At 44.9% G+C, this 18,530-nt stretch overlaps 1 protein-coding gene across 5 annotated transcripts in view; it reads right to left on the reverse strand.

Moving 5' to 3' along the window:
- The window catches only part of LOC138855384 (histidine-rich glycoprotein-like), a 99,210-nt gene that overhangs the window by 21,800 nt on the left and 58,880 nt on the right, over positions 1–18,530 (reverse strand). For all 5 annotated transcript variants that reach the window (XM_070104516.1, XM_070104513.1, XM_070104514.1 and 2 more), the window contains one exon: positions 1,414–1,588. In XM_070104516.1, coding sequence (XP_069960617.1) covers positions 1,414–1,588 — 175 coding nt within the window. The remainder of the gene's footprint in view (positions 1–1,413; positions 1,589–18,530) is intronic.

Below are 18,530 nucleotides of genomic sequence, written 5' to 3' on the forward strand. Positions count from 1 at the left end.
GTGTAGTGTGACCTAAGTGTAAGTAGAAGTAGCAAGACGTACCTGAAGTCTTGCATGTTTATGAGACAGAAAAAAGGACACTTGCATGTTTATGAGACAGAAAAAAGGACACCAGCAATCCTACCATCATGTAAAACAATTACAGGCTTTCGTTTTACACTCACTTGGCAGGACGGTAGTACCTCCCTGGGCGGTTGCTGTCTGCCAACCTACTACCTACAATATATATATATATATATATATATAATATATATATATATATATACATATACATACATACATACATACACACAATAAGATCACAGTAAACAGACAGGTGATTTTAAAATATGCAAAACAACCACTGTGAAAGAGTAGTGAAATTCCAAGTGCTTTCGTGACTACTCACATTGTCAAGGAACTCTATATATATATATGTCTCTGTCTGTCTCTCTGTCTGTCTCTCTCTGTCTCTCTCTCTCTCTCTATATATATATATATATTACTTCTAGGTAGTAGGTTGGTAGACAGCAACCGCCCAGGGAGGTACTACCGTCCTGCCAAGTGAGTGTAAAACGAAAGCCTGTAATTGTTTTACATGATGGTAGGATTGCTGGTGTCCTTTTTTCTGTCTCATGAACATGCAAGATTTCAGGTATGTCTTGCTATCTCTACTTACACTTAGGTCACACTGCACATACATGTACAAGCACATATATACACACCCCTCTGGGTTTTCTTCTATTTTCTTTCTAGTTCTTATTCTTGTTTATTTCCTCTTATCTCCATGGGGAAGTGGAACAGAATTCTTCCTCTGTAAGCCATGCGTGTTGTAAGAGGTGACTAAAATGCTTGGAGCAAGGGGCTAGTAACCTCTTCTCCTGTATATATTACTGAATGTAATAGGAGAAACTTTCGTTTTTCCTTTTGGGCCACCCCGCCTCGGTGGGATACGGCCGGTGTGTTGAAAGAAAAGAATATATTACTGTACATAGACAATATCAGCAGTCATGAATGAGTTGACATTATTTATACTGTAGTTTAATAAATAATGAACAAACAAAACACTCACCACTCGTAAAGCAGACGAACTCTGATGACTTGTGATGATTAAAAAATTTTAAATTATAATTCTTTATTTCTCTATTGATATTACATGCAGTTACTGATGACAGTTGAATGGAGATGAGCTATGGAGCAAAACTTCTTCTCCAATCTGAGGGAGTGACCACCTCAAACTTACATCTTTGATGGTGAAGGACTGATTACATCATCTTTCCATCTCCACTGTTTCTGCTGTCAACTTCATATCTGACTGAAGAACCCTACTGTGTAGGCAAAACATTTCAGAATAAAGATACCTAACTGTTGCATGTCTTATCTACTGTGGATTTTGTTTGTAGTGGTAGGTTATACAAACAAAAAAATTCTCACCCTGGAAATTGTTCCCCTGATAATTATTTGAGTACTGATGGCTACCATGATGATTTCCTCGAGGATGGTGATTATAATGGTGGGGTCCTCTGCCTCGTCCACGGTGATGGTGGTGGTGCAGGAATGGTGAGACATCTCTGCTGCCATCACGACCATCCTGTTGCTGTTGCTGCTGCTGTTTATTATTGATACCAATTAGTTTCGAGTTACCCAAAAGTACCGAGTTCTAGGAAATTTTCTTGAAAATAAATGGTATAAAATACAGACACAATGAAAACATAAACACATATGCAGTTTAATGTGATCCTTTATTGACAACGTTTCGCCCACACAGTGGGCTTTTTCAAGTCACAAACAGATCTGTTTGTGACTTGAAAAAGCCCACTGTGTGGGCGAAACGTTGTCAATAAAGCTGTCTATAAATACTCGCATACCTTCCACCCCAGGTAGATCTCTTTGTGACTTGAAAAAACCCACTGTGTGGGCGAAACGTTGTCAATAAAGGATCACATTAAACTGCATATGTGTTTATGTTTCCAGGAAATTTTCTTGTTTGATAACTACTGTGCTTGTCTAAGCAAATAGAGGATATCACAAAAATTTCTGAAGCTCTTACTGTCATTACATAAGTTATCCTCCTTACATATGTCTATTGGTGGCCCAACAGCCCAACAAATGCCAATGTCACAAGTCTGTCAGTAAAGATACCTCTCTATTGTCTTAATTTTGGAAAATTCTTTGGCTGTAAACAATTTAAAATTTTTGTACCTCAATGGACATCTGCCAAGGCAGGGTGATGCAAAGAAGAAAATGCATTCACCATCATTCATTTAATTGCTGACTTTTTAGAAGTGTATTCCAATGCATGCCATTTATTAGGCCCATAATTTCATATAGATTAGAGAAAATGAACATACTCTTTGTATAGCTATAAGCTATACAAAGTGTGAATGCTGAGCTGAAGAAAAATTCTTGGCTACACTAGTGATACAGTGGTCCCTCGATAATCGTAAGGCTCGATAGTCGTAATTTTCGAAAATCGTAACATTACAGGTCTTCCTCAACATTCACGTTTTCAACTTTCGTGGGCTTCACACATTCATGAATTCTCAGCTGCTAAATTCCCAGCTGTCAAATTCCCAGCCGCCAAATCATATTTGAGTTTCCCGCCACTCGCGCGTCCCTACTACCCTCCCTCCGACCCCCCGCAACTGGCAGCCAGCCCTCCCACCCGCCACTCACTCACTCAGTCAGTCAGTCTCCAGCCACTGTGCGAGTCGGTCATTGCTGTTTGTGTGGTGGTGAAAGTATGGCCCTCAAGGGAGCAGTAACCGCTATTGATGAGCCAACCCCTAAGCGCTCAAAGAAAGTCATGAATCTTGAGCAGAAGGTGAAATTGCTAGACAAGTGTAGGACAAGTAATTTGAGCATTTCTGCCATTGGAAAATTATTCAATGTAAACGAAAGCACAGTGCGCTCCATCAAGAAAAATGAGGTGAAGATAAGGGCGGCACTAGCATCTACTGCTCCTCCCTCAGCCAAACAAGTGTCACAAGTAAGAAACAATGTAATGTCTAAGATGGAATCAGCATTATTTGTGTGGATTTCAGACCAAAATAGAAAAGGAAATCCCATAGACAGCAATTCAATTCATGTAAAGGGAAAGACTTTGTATGATATCCATGACTTCCTAGCTATCCTGACTTCCTAGCAAGTAAAGGATGGTTTGAAAAATTTAAGAGACGGTTCTCCCTGCACAACCTGAAGACGGGTGGAGAATCAAGATCGGCAGATCACGTTTTGGCAGCTGCATTCCCTGGTGCTTTGCAAAAAATCATCGATTAGAAGGGATACACACCTGAGCAGGTGTGGAATATGGATGAAACAGCCCTGTATTGGAAGAAGATGCCTGCCAGGACCTTCATTGCCAAGGAGGAAAAGATTGCACCAGGGTTCAAGGCTGCAAAAGACCAATGCACATTAATGCTATGTGCTAATGCTGCTGGGCACATGATAAAGCCAGGCTTTATTTATAAATGTCCCAACCCCAGAGCACTGAAGGGACGCAATAAGAATCTCCTTCCAGTATTCTGGATGAACAATCCGAAAGCATGGACCACCAACATCATCTGAATGGACTGGTTTCACCACTGCTTCCTGACGGAGGTAAGGGCGTATCTACAAGAGAAGGGCCTCCCAAACAAAATCCTCCTGCTTCTTGATAATGCTCCAGGTCACCCACCATCACTGGAGGGAATGTGTGATGATGTTGAGGTTGTGTTCATGCCGCCAAACAACCTCCCTGATACAACCTCTTGATCAGGGTGTGATAGCTACATTTAAAGCCTACTACACACTAAGGTCAATGCAAAGGCTCCACACTGTGTTGGATGCAGATCCAGATATAAGTGTCACTCAATATTGGAAGGAATTCATCATCGCTGACTGCCTCTCAATAGTGCATGATAGCATGAAGGATTTGCAACCTCAGATGGTGAATGGTTGTTGGAGGGCTTTGTGGCCAGAGTGTGTGTGTGATTTTGTTGGATTTGCTCCTCAAGACGAGGTTAACAAAGCTTAGAAGAAGACTGTGGAGTTAGCAAGGCAAGTTGGTGGTGAAGGGTTTGAGGACATGCAGGAGGGTGAGGTGAGAGAACTGGTTGAAGAACATGCACTGGGCCTAAATGATGAAGAATTGTTGGAGATTGTGCAGGCAGAGAATGAGGATGAAGAGGAGAGTGTTGCTGAAGCCTATCAACCTCAAGCCCTCACCTTTGAAAAACTTGGGCAGGTGATGAGAATGACAGCGCAGCTCAAACAATTTATATACGACATAGACCCATCGATGTTGAGGGGTTTGAAGGTGATGAACGACCTTGATAAGACCATAATTCCCTACCAAACTCTGTTTGTAGATATGAAGAGGAAACGGTCTCAGTTGCCCATCACAATGTTCTTCACAAGGAAGCCTGCCACTACTACTGCCTCACCTGAGGCAGTGAAGACTTAGAATCCACACACTAGTGTCATGCCATGCAGTTACACTCCATATAATCATCTCCATTCAACTGTCATCAGTAACTGCATGTAATATCAATAGAGAAATAAAGAATTATAATTTAAATTTTTTTAATCATCACAAGTCATCAGAGTTCGTCTGCTTTACGAGTGGTGAGTGTTTTGTTTGTTCATTATTTATTAAACTACAGTATAAATAATGTCAACTCATTCATGACTGCTAATAATATTTTTTTTTTTATTATTATCACACTGGCCGATTCCCACCAAGGCAGGGTGGCCCGAAAAAGAAAAACTTTCACCATCATTCACTCCATCACTGTCTTGCCAGAAGGGTGCTTTACACTACAGTTTTTAAACTGCAACATTAACACCCCTCCTTCAGAGTGCAGGCACTGTACTTCCCATCTCCAGGACTCAAGTCCGGCCTGCCGGTTTCCCTGAACCCCTTCATAAATGTTACTTTGCTCACACTCCAACAGCACGTCAAGTATTAAAAACCATTTGTCTCCATTCACTCCTATCAAACACGCTCACGCATGCCTGCTGGAAGTCCAAGCCCCTCGCACACAAAACCTCCTTTACCCCCTCCCTCCAACCTTTCCTAGGCCGACCCCTACCCCGCCTTCCTTCCACTACAGACTGATACACTCTTGAAGTCATTCTGTTTCGCTCCATTCTCTCCACATGTCCGAACCACCTCAACAACCCCTCCTCAGCCCTCTGGACAACAGTTTTGGTAATCCCGCACCTCCTCCTAATTTCCAAACTACGAATTCTCTGCATTATATTCACACCACACATTGCCCTCAGACATGACATCTCCACTGCCTCCAGCCTTCTCCTCGCTGCAACATTCATCACCCATGCTTCACACCCATATAAGAGCGTTGGTAAAACTATACTCTCATACATTCCCCTCTTTGCCTCCAAGGACAAAGTTCTTTGTCTCCACAGACTCCTAAGTGCACCACTCACTCTTTTTCCCTCATCAATTCTATGATTCACCTCATCTTTCATAGACCCATCCGCTGACACGTCCACTCCCAAATATCTGAATACATTCACCTCCTCCATACTCTCTCCCTCCAATCTGATATTCAATCTTTCATCACCTAATCTTTTTGTTATCCTCATAACCTTACTCTTTCCTGTATTCACCTTTAATTTTCTTCTTTTGCACACCCTACCAAATTCATCCACCAATCTCTGCAACTTCTCTTCAGAATCTCCCAAGAGCACAGTGTCATCAGCAAAGAGCAGCTGTGACAACTCCCACTTTGTGTGTGATTCTTTATCTTTTAACTCCACGCCTCTTGTCAAGACCCTCGCATTTACTTCTCTTACAACCCCATCTATAAATATATTAAACAACCACGGTGACATCACACATCCTTGTCTAAGGCCTACTTTTACTGGGAAATAGTTTCCCTCTTTCCTACATACTCTAACTTGAGCCTCACTATCCTCGTAAAAACTCTTCACTGCTTTTAGTAACCTACCTCCTACACCATACACTAGCAACATCTGCCACATTGCCCCCCTATCCACCCTGTCATACGCCTTTTCCAAATCCATAAATGCCACAAAGACCTCTTTAACCTTATCTAAATACTGTTCACTTATATGTTTCACTGTAAACACCTGGTCCACACACCCCCTACCTTTCCTAAAGCCTCCTTGTTCATCTGCTATCCTATTCTCCGTCTTACTCTTAATTCTTTCAATAATAACTCTACCATACACTTTACCAGGTATACTCAGCAGACTTATCCCCCTATAATTTTTGCACTCTCTTTTATCCCCTTTGCCTTTATACAAAGGAACTATGCATGCTCTCTGCCAATCCCTAGGTACCTTACCCTCTTCCATACATTTATTAAATAATCGCACCAACCACTCCAAAACTATATCCCCACCTGCTTTTAACATTTCTATCTTTATCCCATCAATCCCGGCTGCCTTACCCCCTTTCATTTTACCTACTGCCTCACGAACTTCCCCCACACTCACAACTGGCTCTTCCTCACTCCTACAAGATGTTATTCCTCCTTGCCCTATACACGAAATCACAGCTTCCCTATCTTCATCAACATTTAACAATTCCTCAAAATATTCCCTCCATCTTCCCAATACCTCTAACTCTCCATTTAATAACTCTCCTCTCCTATTTTTAACTGACAAATCCATTTGTTCTCTAGGCTTTCTTAACTTGTTAATCTCACTCCAATTATAATTATAATAATAATAATAATAATAATAATAGTGTGTAAAGGTAGAAAGTTGAAAGTGAACATAGAAAAGAGTAAGGTGATGAGGGTATCAAATGATTTAGATAAAGAAAAATTGGATATCAAATTGGGGAGGAGGAGTACGGAAGAAGTGAATGTTTTCAGATACTTGGGAGTTGACGTGTCGGCGGATGGATTTATGAAGGATGAGATTAATCATAGAATTGATGAGGGAAAAAAGGTGAGTGGTGCGTTGAGGTATATGTGGAGTCAAAAAACGTTATCTATGGAGGCAAAGAAGGGAATGTATGAAAGTATAGTAGTACCAACACTCTTATATGGATGTGAAGCTTGGGTGGTAAATGCAGCAGCGAGGAGACGGTTGGAGGCAGTGGAGATTTCCTGTCTAAGGGCAATGTGTGGTGTAAATATTATGCAGAAAATTCGGAGTGTGGAAATTAGGAGAAGGTGTGGAGTTAATAAAAGCATTAGTCAGAGGGCAGAAGAGGGGTTGTTGAGGTGGTTTGGTCATTTAGAGAGAATGGATCAAAGTAGAATGACATGGAAAGCATATAAATCTATAGGGGAAGGAAGGAGGGGTAGGGGTCGTCCTCGAAAGGGTTGGAAAGAGGGGGTAAAGGAGGTTTTGTGGGCGAGGGGCTTGGACTTCCAGCAAGCGTGCATGAGCATGTTAGATAGGAGTGAATGGAGACGAATGATACTTGGGACCTGACGATCTGTTGGAGTGTGAGCAGGGTAATATTTAGTGAAGGGATTCAGGGAAACCGGTTATTTTCTTATAGTCGGACTTGAGTCCTGGAAATGGGAAGTACAATGCCTGCACTTTAAAGGAGGGGTTTGGGATATTGGCAGTTTGGAGGGATATGTTGTGTATCTTTATACGTATATGCTTCTAAACTGTTGTATTCTGAGCACCTCTGCAAAAGCAGTGATAATGTGTGAGTGTGGTGAAAGTGTTGAATGATGATGAAAGTATTTTCTTTTTGGGGATTTTCTTTCTTTTTTGGGTCACCCTGCCTCGGTGGGAGACGACCAACTTGTTGAAAAAAAAAAAATTACGAGGGTTGAAGCAGTGGGTGGTAGAGGCATCGTCAGTCAGTATGGCTTCGTTTATGCTGGAGTGAGTATTATCCTCTGCGCTCTTCCAAACATTTCACAATAATTCATTGTGTTTGGTGCTTGTTGACTGACTGTGACTGCTACATAATTAACCATGGGCCCAAATAAATTTTGGTAAAGAAACTGAGAAGCATGAAAGAATTGAAGAAAGAAATTATATAAAAATACGAGGCAGTGGTGGAGGCAGTATAATATTTTACGATGTTCTCAGGTACGTATTTTATGATTGTTCATGAGAACATAAGAAAGGAGGAACACTGCAGTAGATCTGTTGGCCCATACTATTCAGGTCCTTCACAAATCCAGCCCAATAACAGAATAAATGCTACCCAAGCAATAAGCTTTGAACATTCTATTTACTCGCATGCAAGACCCATTCAAATCCAACCACCTCTCACTTATGTATTTATCCAACCTAAATGTGAAGCTACCCAAGGTTTTAGCTTTGATAGGACCTTGGGTAGCTTTAAAAAGAGATTGGACAAATATATGAGTGGGAGGAGCATGTACATATATACATGTATATACATAGATTATTTCATTTTATTATTTTATTATATTTCCCTGCAATATATTGGGGCACCAAACATTCGCGATTTTTCAACATTCATGAGGCTCTTGATCCCCTAACCCTCGCGAATGTTGAGAGAGACCTGTATTTTCGTCAAAACATTGGCTCGTGAATCGTCGTTTGACTCGCAAGTAGTCGTTCATCTGGGACGCGTACACACAACCCCAAGCCGCCTCACACTCCATTCCCAGCCAGTGTGCCACTGTTTATCAGTGAGTGAGGATGATCCCACGAATTCATATGATACATTTCATAATATTCTATTTGTTTTAGTGCTTGCAACTGCTAAATAAGTCACCATGGCTCCAAAGAAAGCTTCTAGTGCCAGCCCTTTGGTAAAGAATGTGAGAAACATATAATTTAAGAAAAAGTTTGAAGAAAAATACGAAGGTGGTTGTGGTAGAGTGGAAGCAGTTGTGATAGTGGTAGAGGGTGGTAGTGATGGTGGTAGAGGGTGCTAGCAGTTGTGATAGTGGTAGACGGTGGTAGTGATGGTGGTGGTGGTAGCAGTTGTGATAGTGGTAGAAGGTGGTAGTGATGGTGGTAGTGATTGTGATGGTGGTAGAGAGTGCTTTCTTCAGTGATTCAGCAATTCTACCAACTCCTCCAATGTTGTTGGATTATATAAGGCTACAGAAAACACCGCCGCCTCAGCTGCAGCGTTCACCACCATTATGGACGGCTTATGCTCTCAGTGGCTCTTATGCGCCCAACAACAACACAACACCTCTCGTGACATGCATTATGACTTATTTCTTTCATTCTAAAGTATATTCCATGTTTCTATGTTATTAATATTGTTTATTAAGTCATGATAGTTGAATTGTGGTAGATAAATAAGCCGGAGAGTTGATATTAGTGTTATATTCTCCAACAATAAACTCGCCTCCCCTCCCTCTGCCATACACCAACAAAAGTCTTCAATAAAAGGTAAGTGTGATGTTAAATGTTCATTTATACATTTTATTAGTGCTTTACATTTATTTGGCATTCTTTTCTGCAAGTAAATCTATATTTAAGCTAGGGAAGTGACCCCTGAAGTGACTAGAGTCCTTATGGAGGGGGATTCCCCTTCCAAACAATAATCTCTCTTCCCTCTCTCCTTCTCCCTGTCTTCCATTCATCAACAAAAGCCTTCAATAAAGGTAACTGACAGGTTTGAATGTTCATTCTTTTGTGCATGTAAATCTATCTTTAAGGTAAAAAAAAAAATTGTTGTTGATATTTCTGGGTGTCTGGAACAAATTAATTGGATTTACATTATTTCTTATGGGGAAAATGGATTTGAAAATTGTCAATTTTGATAATAGTCACACTTCCAGGAAAGGATTAATTACGAAAAAGTAGGGACCACTGTATTACAATCAGGTATGTGATTTAATAGTCAAATGGACTCCTCAAAAATCTGTTATTAGTTGAAGTGGATGGTAAGCCATATTGAATTAATAACCTCCCACTGTGATCTTGTAATGTTTGCTTGGAAGAGTATCAGGTTTTCCTTGATTTATGTGATATTCCAGGCCCATGTCAGCTGTAGTAATCTCAGTCAGGTCAGTAACAGTTAGGTATTTATTATAGGAACCTTCATTACATTTTGTGACTTGCACTGAATGCATAACGGAAATTTATATAGCACATAGGGAATTACTGGTAGAAAAGCAGCGTAACATAAAAGTGAATTCACACAGAACAAGGGAACACCATCAGGTATGATAATCCTTGCTGGTCACCCAAGGATATTCCTAATAATATTGACATTCAATTAAAAAGTTTGGAATAAGATTTTCATTCATTAAACCTGAGGTCTAATAAGAAACTCCTCAGGTAATTAAATACCAGGTGGAAGAAGCAACATTTCTCTCAACAAAATAAAGCACTGCTTGATAGATGAACAAAATCCATGTTGCAAGGATAAGAGTGATGTTAAATATGGAGTTACGATACTTGGGTATGTCAGGGATTTCTGTCTAGCAGAGATGTGTACAATAAGTGACTCCCTAAATACAGGAAGCTACATTAAATTAAGATGCCTCTTAAGAGAGCCTTTGCATTCACATCTTGGTCATTCAACTTCGAATACATCGTAAAAGTACCCAGTCATACACATACCATATTGTACTTCCTGTTTCAGTACCAGGAGTACTGAACTCCAAATTTTCAAACTTCCAATTAGTAATGTAAACAGAATACAGTGCATTTTGAAAAATGAGATGTTTTTTGTGTACTGTTTAATGAAATACGAGGACTGCCGATTTTCTAGTCAGCAGTCAACCCATCCTAAGGAATAGCTGGCCAGCTTTGATTTCTTGCATGTGATTTTAAGCCAGTTTATTGACATACTATACGTTATATGGGTAAGTTAAGTTAGATTGTAGTCTACAGCATTAGCAAAAATTAATCAATGAAATAATACCACAATGCTAATAATACATACAAGAAATAAAAAATTTGAAGAGCAAATTGAAAACAGACCCACTGAGTGAACTGTACAATACTCTACAATGTCACATAAGCAAATTTTAGTTATTTTGTCAACATCATATACCCAAAGTAAACATCACACAGCCACAGGTGAAATACTAACACTGCTTAAGAGGATGAGCTACAGTTGTCTTGAGTAGGGTTGTTCGAGTGCCATTATGTTAGCGTATTGGGTCTCTGCTGTTTTAGACATAACAGAAAATGGGCCCCAAAAGAAAAAATGGGGACAAAATTAGGCCAAGTGGTTAAAATTAAATAGGGGAGATTCTAACTAGTAAATTTATAAGAAAAAATTGGCAGGTGGTCTTTTAGTGGTTCATGAAATCAGTACATTTCTAGCACATTTCCAACTTCACTCTTACATAAAGCCAACTTCATTATTACCTTAGTGCTGGCTGAAATGCTTAGCATACCATGGATTTTATATAAAAGATCCTAATTCAACTATATTTTTCTAAAATTCATACTAAATGTACTGTATTTTATAAGGAGAGTAATTTTTTTTTACAACACTAGCCACTTCTCACCTAGGAATGGTGACCCAAAGAAGGAAATACATTTATCATGATTCATTCAATAGCTGTCTTACCAGAAGTGCACAGATATCACAGTTCAAATAACCCTTTGAATAGTAACAGCTCCACCCATCCTTTAGAGTGCAGGCACTGTACTTACACCTATAGGACTCTGGTCCAGTTAATCAGTTTCCCTAAATCTTTTCATAAATGCTATCTCGCTCACACTCCAACAATGCATCAAATCCCTCAAAAAACTTATCTCCAATCTGATCTAATATAGTATTCTCACACATGCCTGCTAGATGCTTAGGCCCCTACCATTCAAGATTTTCTTCAATCCCTTCCTCAACCCATCCTTGAACGCCCCATACCCCACATTCTGTCCACCCAATTCGTACATCCACCCTGTCTTTCTAAATAACCAAACCATTCCAACAACCGCTTATCCATGCTCTGAATTACTGTATTTTATGACTAACAAGATGGTCTGGTGGCAACGACACCCCCCTGCCCCCTCAAAAAAAAAATCTTGCCCAAAATGAGTTAAACTTGCTAATTTTATATGAAAGAGATAAAGACATGCTAAATTTTTATGAGATCACTAAAACATGCTAAATTTACATTAAACACAACTAAAAATGCACAAAAATAACACATTATGCACTCTCACTCTCCAGTAGACAGGTGATTATTCTAGATCTGCTAAATTGCAATCAACCTTCTCTTCCTAAGTGTGTGTAGCTGTTTCTTGTGATTGACTGTGTTCTCTTTCTACTCACTGTCTCAATGCAAGCAAGTGGATATGTCTACAGTTAGAACAGCATATTGATTTGTGATAGTTTTAATGTTAATGTTTTTAAATTTTTTAGGTAGTAGGTTGGTAGACAGCAACCGCCCAGGGAGGTACTACCATCCGGTGGTAGTAGGTTGGTGGACAACAACCACCCAGGGAGGTACTACCATCCTGTGGTAGTAGGTTGGTGGACAACAACCACCCAGGGAGGTACTACCGTCCTGTGGTAGTAGGTTGGTGGACAACAACCACCCAGGGAGGTACTACCATCCTGTGGTAGGTTGGTAGACAGCAACCGCCCAGGGAGGTACTACCGTCCTGTGGTAGTAGGTTGGTAGACAACAACCGCCCAGGGACGTACTACCGTCCTGTGGTAGTAGGTTCGTAGACAACAACCACCCAGGGAGGTACTACCATCCTGTGGTAGTAGGTTGGTAGACAGCAACCGCCCAGGGAGGTACTACCGTCCTGTGGTAGTAGGTTGGTAGACAGCAACTGCCCAGGGAGGTACTACCGTCCTGTGGTAGTAGGTTGGTAGACAGCAACCGCCCAGGGAGGTACTACCGTCCTGTGGTAGTAGGTTGGTAGACAGCAACTGCCCAGGGAGGTACTACCGTCCTGTGGTAGTAGGTTGGTAGACAACAACTGCCCAGGGAAGTACTACCGTCCTGTGGTAGTAGGTTGGTAGATAACAACCACCCAGGGAGGTACTACCATCCTGTGGTAGTAGGTTGGTAGACAGCAACCGCCCAGGGAGGTACTACCGTCCTGTGGTAGTAGGTTGGTAGACAGCAACTGCCCAGGGAGGTACTACCGTCCTGTGGTAGTAGGTTGGTAGACAGCAACCGCCCAGGGAGGTACTACCGTCCTGTGGTAGTAGGCTGGTAGACAACAACCGCCCAGGGAGGTACTACCATCCTGTGGTAGTAGGTTGGTAGACAACAACCACCCAGGGAGGTACTACCATCCTGTGGTAGTAGGTTGGTAGACAGCAACTGCCCAGGGAGGTACTACCATCCTGTGGTAGTAGGTTGGTAGACAGCAACCACCCAGGGAGGTACTACCCTCCTGTGGTAGTAGGTTGGTAGACAGCAACCACCCAGGGAGGTACTGCCCTCCTGTGGTAGTAGGTTGGTAGACAGCAACCACCCAGGGAGGTACTACCATCCTGTGGTAGTAGGTTGGTAGACAGCAACCACCCAGGGAGGTACTACCATCCTGTGGTAGTAGGTTGGTAGACAGCAACTGCCCAGGGAGGTACTATCGTCCTGTGGTAGTAGGTTGGTAGACAGCAACCGCCCAGGGAGGTACTACCGTCCTGTGGTAGTAGGTTGGTAGACAGCAACCGCCCAGGGAGGTACTACCATCCTGTGGTAGTAGGTTGGTAGACAGCAACCACCCAGGGAGGTACTACCATCCTGTGGTAGTAGGTTGGTAGACAGCAACCACCCAGGGAGGTACTACCGTCCTGTGGTAGTAGGTTGGTAGACAGCAACCACCCAGGGAGGTACTACCGTCCTGTGGTAGTAGGGTGGTAGACAGCAACCGCCCAGGGAGGTACTACCGTCCTGTGGTAGTAGGTTGGTAGACAGCAACCGCCCAGGGAGGTACTACCGTCCTGTGGTAGTAGGTTGGTAGACAGCAACCACCCAGGGAGGTACTACCGTCCTGTGGTAGTAGGTTGGTAGACAGCAACCACCCAGGGAGGTACTACCGTCCTGTGGTAGTAGGTTGGTAGACAGCAACCACCCAGGGAGGTACTACCATCCTGTGGTAGTAGGTTGGAAGACAGCAACCACCCAGGGAGGTACTACCGTCCTGTGGTAGTAGGTTGGAAGACAGCAACCACCCAGGGAGGTACTACCATCCTGTGGTAGTAGGTTGGTAGACAGCAACCACCCAGGGAGGTACTATCATCCTGTGGTAGTAGGTTGGTAGACAGCAACCACCCAGGGAGGTACTACCATCCTGTGGTAGTAGGTTGGTAGACAGCAACCACCCAGCGAGGTACTACCGTCCTGTGGTAGTAGGTTGGTGGACAGCAACCACCCAGGGAGGTACTACCATCCTGTGGTAGTAGGTTGGTAGACAGCAACCACCCAGGGAGGTACTACCATCCTGTGGTAGTAGGTTGGTAGACAGCAACCACCCAGGGAGGTACTACCATCCTGTGGTAGTAGGTTGGTAGACAGCAACCACCCAGGGAGGTACTACCATCCTGTGGTAGTAGGTTGGTAGACAGCAACCACCCAGGGAGGTACTACCATCCTGTTGTAGTAGGTTGGTAGACAGCAACCACCCAGGGAGGTACTACCGTCCTGTGGTAGTAGGTTGGTAGACAGCAACCACCCAGGGAGGTACTACCATCCTGTGGTAGTAGGTTGGTAGACAGCAACCGCCCAGGGAGGTACTACCATCCTGTGGTAGTAGGTTGGTAGACAGCAACCGCCCAGGGAGGTACTACCGTCCTGTGGTAGTAGGTTGGTAGACAGCAACCACCCAGGGAGGTACTACCATCCTGTGGTAGTAGGTTGGTAGACAGCAACCACCCAGGGAGGTACTACCGTCCTGTGGTAGTAGGTTGGTAGACAGCAACCACCCAGGGAGGTACTACCGTCCTGTGGTAGTAGGTTGGTAGACAGCAACCACCCAGGGAGGTACTACCGTCCTGTGGTAGTAGGTTGGTAGACAGCAACCACCCAGGGAGGTACTACCGTCCTGTGGTAGTAGGTTGGTAGACAGCAACCACCCAGGGAGGTACTACCGTCCTGTGGTAGTAGGTTGGTAGACAGCAACCACCCAGGGAGGTACTACCATCCTGTGGTAGTAGGTTGGTAGACAGCAACCACCCAGGGAGGTACTACCATCCTGTGGTAGTAGGTTGGTAGACAGCAACCACCCAGGGAGGTACTACCGTCCTGTGGTAGTAGGTTGGTAGACAGCAACCACCCAGGGAGGTACTACCGTCCTGTGGTAGTAGGTTGGTAGACAACAACCACCCAGGGAGGTACTACCATCCTGTGGTAGTAGGTTGGTAGACAACAACCACCCAGGGAGGTACTACCATCCTGTGGTAGTAGGTTGGTAGACAGCAACCACCCAGGGAGGTACTACCATCCTGTGGTAGTAGGTTGGTAGACAGCAACCACCCAGGGAGGTACTACCCTCCTGTGGTAGTAGGTTGGTAGACAGCAACCACCCAGGGAGGTACTGCCCTCCTGTGGTAGTAGGTTGGTAGACAGCAACCACCCAGGGAGGTACTACCATCCTGTGGTAGTAGGTTGGTAGACAGCAACCACCCAGGGAGGTACTACCATCCTGTGGTAGTAGGTTGGTAGACAGCAACTGCCCAGGGAGGTACTATCGTCCTGTGGTAGTAGGTTGGTAGACAGCAACCGCCCAGGGAGGTACTACCGTCCTGTGGTAGTAGGTTGGTAGACAGCAACCGCCCAGGGAGGTACTACCATCCTGTGGTAGTAGGTTGGTAGACAGCAACCACCCAGGGAGGTACTACCATCCTGTGGTAGTAGGTTGGTAGACAGCAACCACCCAGGGAGGTACTACCGTCCTGTGGTAGTAGGTTGGTAGACAGCAACCACCCAGGGAGGTACTACCGTCCTGTGGTAGTAGGTTGGTAGACAGCAACCGCCCAGGGAGGTACTACCGTCCTGTGGTAGTAGGTTGGTAGACAGCAACCGCCCAGGGAGGTACTACCGTCCTGTGGTAGTAGGTTGGTAGACAGCAACCACCCAGGGAGGTACTACCGTCCTGTGGTAGTAGGTTGGTAGACAGCAACCACCCAGGGAGGTACTACCGTCCTGTGGTAGTAGGTTGGTAGACAGCAACCACCCAGGGAGGTACTACCATCCTGTGGTAGTAGGTTGGAAGACAGCAACCACCCAGGGAGGTACTACCGTCCTGTGGTAGTAGGTTGGAAGACAGCAACCACCCAGGGAGGTACTACCATCCTGTGGTAGTAGGTTGGTAGACAGCAACCACCCAGGGAGGTACTATCATCCTGTGGTAGTAGGTTGGTAGACAGCAACCACCCAGGGAGGTACTACCATCCTGTGGTAGTAGGTTGGTAGACAGCAACCACCCAGCGAGGTACTACCGTCCTGTGGTAGTAGGTTGGTGGACAGCAACCACCCAGGGAGGTACTACCATCCTGTGGTAGTAGGTTGGTAGACAGCAACCACCCAGGGAGGTACTACCATCCTGTGGTAGTAGGTTGGTAGACAGCAACCACCCAGGGAGGTACTACCATCCTGTGGTAGTAGGTTGGTAGACAGCAACCACCCAGGGAGGTACTACCATCCTGTGGTAGTAGGTTGGTAGACAGCAACCACCCAGGGAGGTACTACCATCCTGTTGTAGTAGGTTGGTAGACAGCAACCACCCAGGGAGGTACTACCGTCCTGTGGTAGTAGGTTGGTAGACAGCAACCACCCAGGGAGGTACTACCGTCCTGTGGTAGTAGGTTGGTAGACAGCAACCACCCAGGGAGGTACTACCATCCTGTGGTAGTAGGTTGGTAGACAGCAACCGCCCAGGGAGGTACTACCATCCTGTGGTAGTAGGTTGGTAGACAGCAACCACCCAGGGAGGTACTACCGTCCTGTGGTAGTAGGTTGGTAGACAGCAACCACCCAGGGAGGTACTACCATCCTGTGGTAGTAGGTTGGTAGACAACAACCACCCAGGGAGGTACTACCGTCCTGTGGTAGTAGGTTGGTAGACAGCAACCACCCAGGGAGGTACTACCGTCCTGTGGTAGTAGGTTGGTAGACAGCAACCACAAAGGGAGGTACTACCGTCCTGTGGTAGTAGGTTGGTAGACAGCAACCACCCAGGGAGGTTCTACCATCCTGTGGTAGTAGGTTGGTAGACAGCAACCACCCAGGGAGGTACTACCGTCCTGTGGTAGTAGGTTGGTAGACAGCAACCACCCAGGGAGGTACTACCATCCTGTGGTAGTAGGTTGGTAGACAGCAACCACCCAGGGAGGTACTACCATCCTGTGGTAGAAGGTTGGTAGACAGCAACCACCCAGGGAGGTACTACCGTCCTGTGGTAGTAGGTTGGTAGACAACAACCACCCAGGGAGGTACTACCATCCTGTGGTAGTAGGTTGGTAGACAGCAACCACCCAGGGAGGTACTACCATCCTGTGGTAGTAGGTTGGTAGACTGCAACCACCCAGGGAGGTACTACCGACCTGTGGTAGTAGGTTGGTAGACAGCAACCACCCAGGGAGGTACTACCGTCCTGTGGTAGTCGGTTGGTAGACAGCAACCACCCAGGGAGGTACTACCGTCCTGTGGTAGTAGGTTGGTAGACAACAACCACCCAGGGAGGTACTACCATCCTGTGGTAGTAGGTTGGTAGACAACAACCACCCAGGGAGGTACTACCATCCTGTGGTAGTAGGTTGGTAGACAACAACCACCCAGGGAGGTACTACCGTCCTGTGGTAGTAGGTTGGTAGACAACAACCACCCAGGGAGGTACTACCGTCCTGTGGTAGTAGGTTGGTAGACAGCAACCACCCAGGGAGGTACTACCGTCCTGTGGTAGTAGGTTGGTAGACAACAACCACCCAGGGAGGTACTACCGTCCTGTGGTAGTAGGTTGGTAGACAACAACCACCCAGGGAGGTACTACTGTCCTGTGGTAGTAGGTTGGTAGACAACAACCACCCAGGGAGGTACTACCATCCTGTGGTAGTAGGTTGGTAGACAACAACCACCCAGGGAGGTACTACCATCCTGTGGTAGTAGGTTGGTAGACAACAACCACCCAGGGAGGTACTACCATCCTGTGGTAGTAGGTTGGTAGACAACAACCACCCAGGGAGGTACTACCATCCTGTGGTAGTAGGTTGGTAGACAGCAACCACCCAGGGAGGTACTACCGTCCTGTGGTAGTAGGTTGGTAGACAACAACCACCCAGGGAGGTACTACCGTCCTGTGGTAGTAGGTTGGTAGACAACAACCACCCAGGGAGGTACTACTGTCCTGTGGTAGTAGGTTGGTAGACAACAACCACCCAGGGAGGTACTACCGTCCTGTGGTAGTAGGTTGGTAGACAACAACCACCCAGGGAGGTACTACCGTCCTGTGGTAGTAGGTTGGTAGACAACAACCACCCAGGGAGGTACTACCATCCTGTGGTAGTAGGTTGGTAGACAGCAGCCACCCAGGGAGGTACTACCGTCCTGCCAAGTGAGTGGAAAACAAAAGCCTGTAATTGTTTTACATGATGGTAGGATTGCTGGTGTCCATTTTTCTGTCTCATAAACATGCAAGGTTTCAGGTACGTTTTGCTACTTCTACTTACACTTAGGTCACACTACACATACATG

This window comes from Cherax quadricarinatus, chromosome 92 (assembly GCF_038502225.1).
Source record: "Cherax quadricarinatus isolate ZL_2023a chromosome 92, ASM3850222v1, whole genome shotgun sequence".
NCBI classification, from domain to species: Eukaryota; Metazoa; Arthropoda; class Malacostraca; order Decapoda; family Parastacidae; genus Cherax; species Cherax quadricarinatus.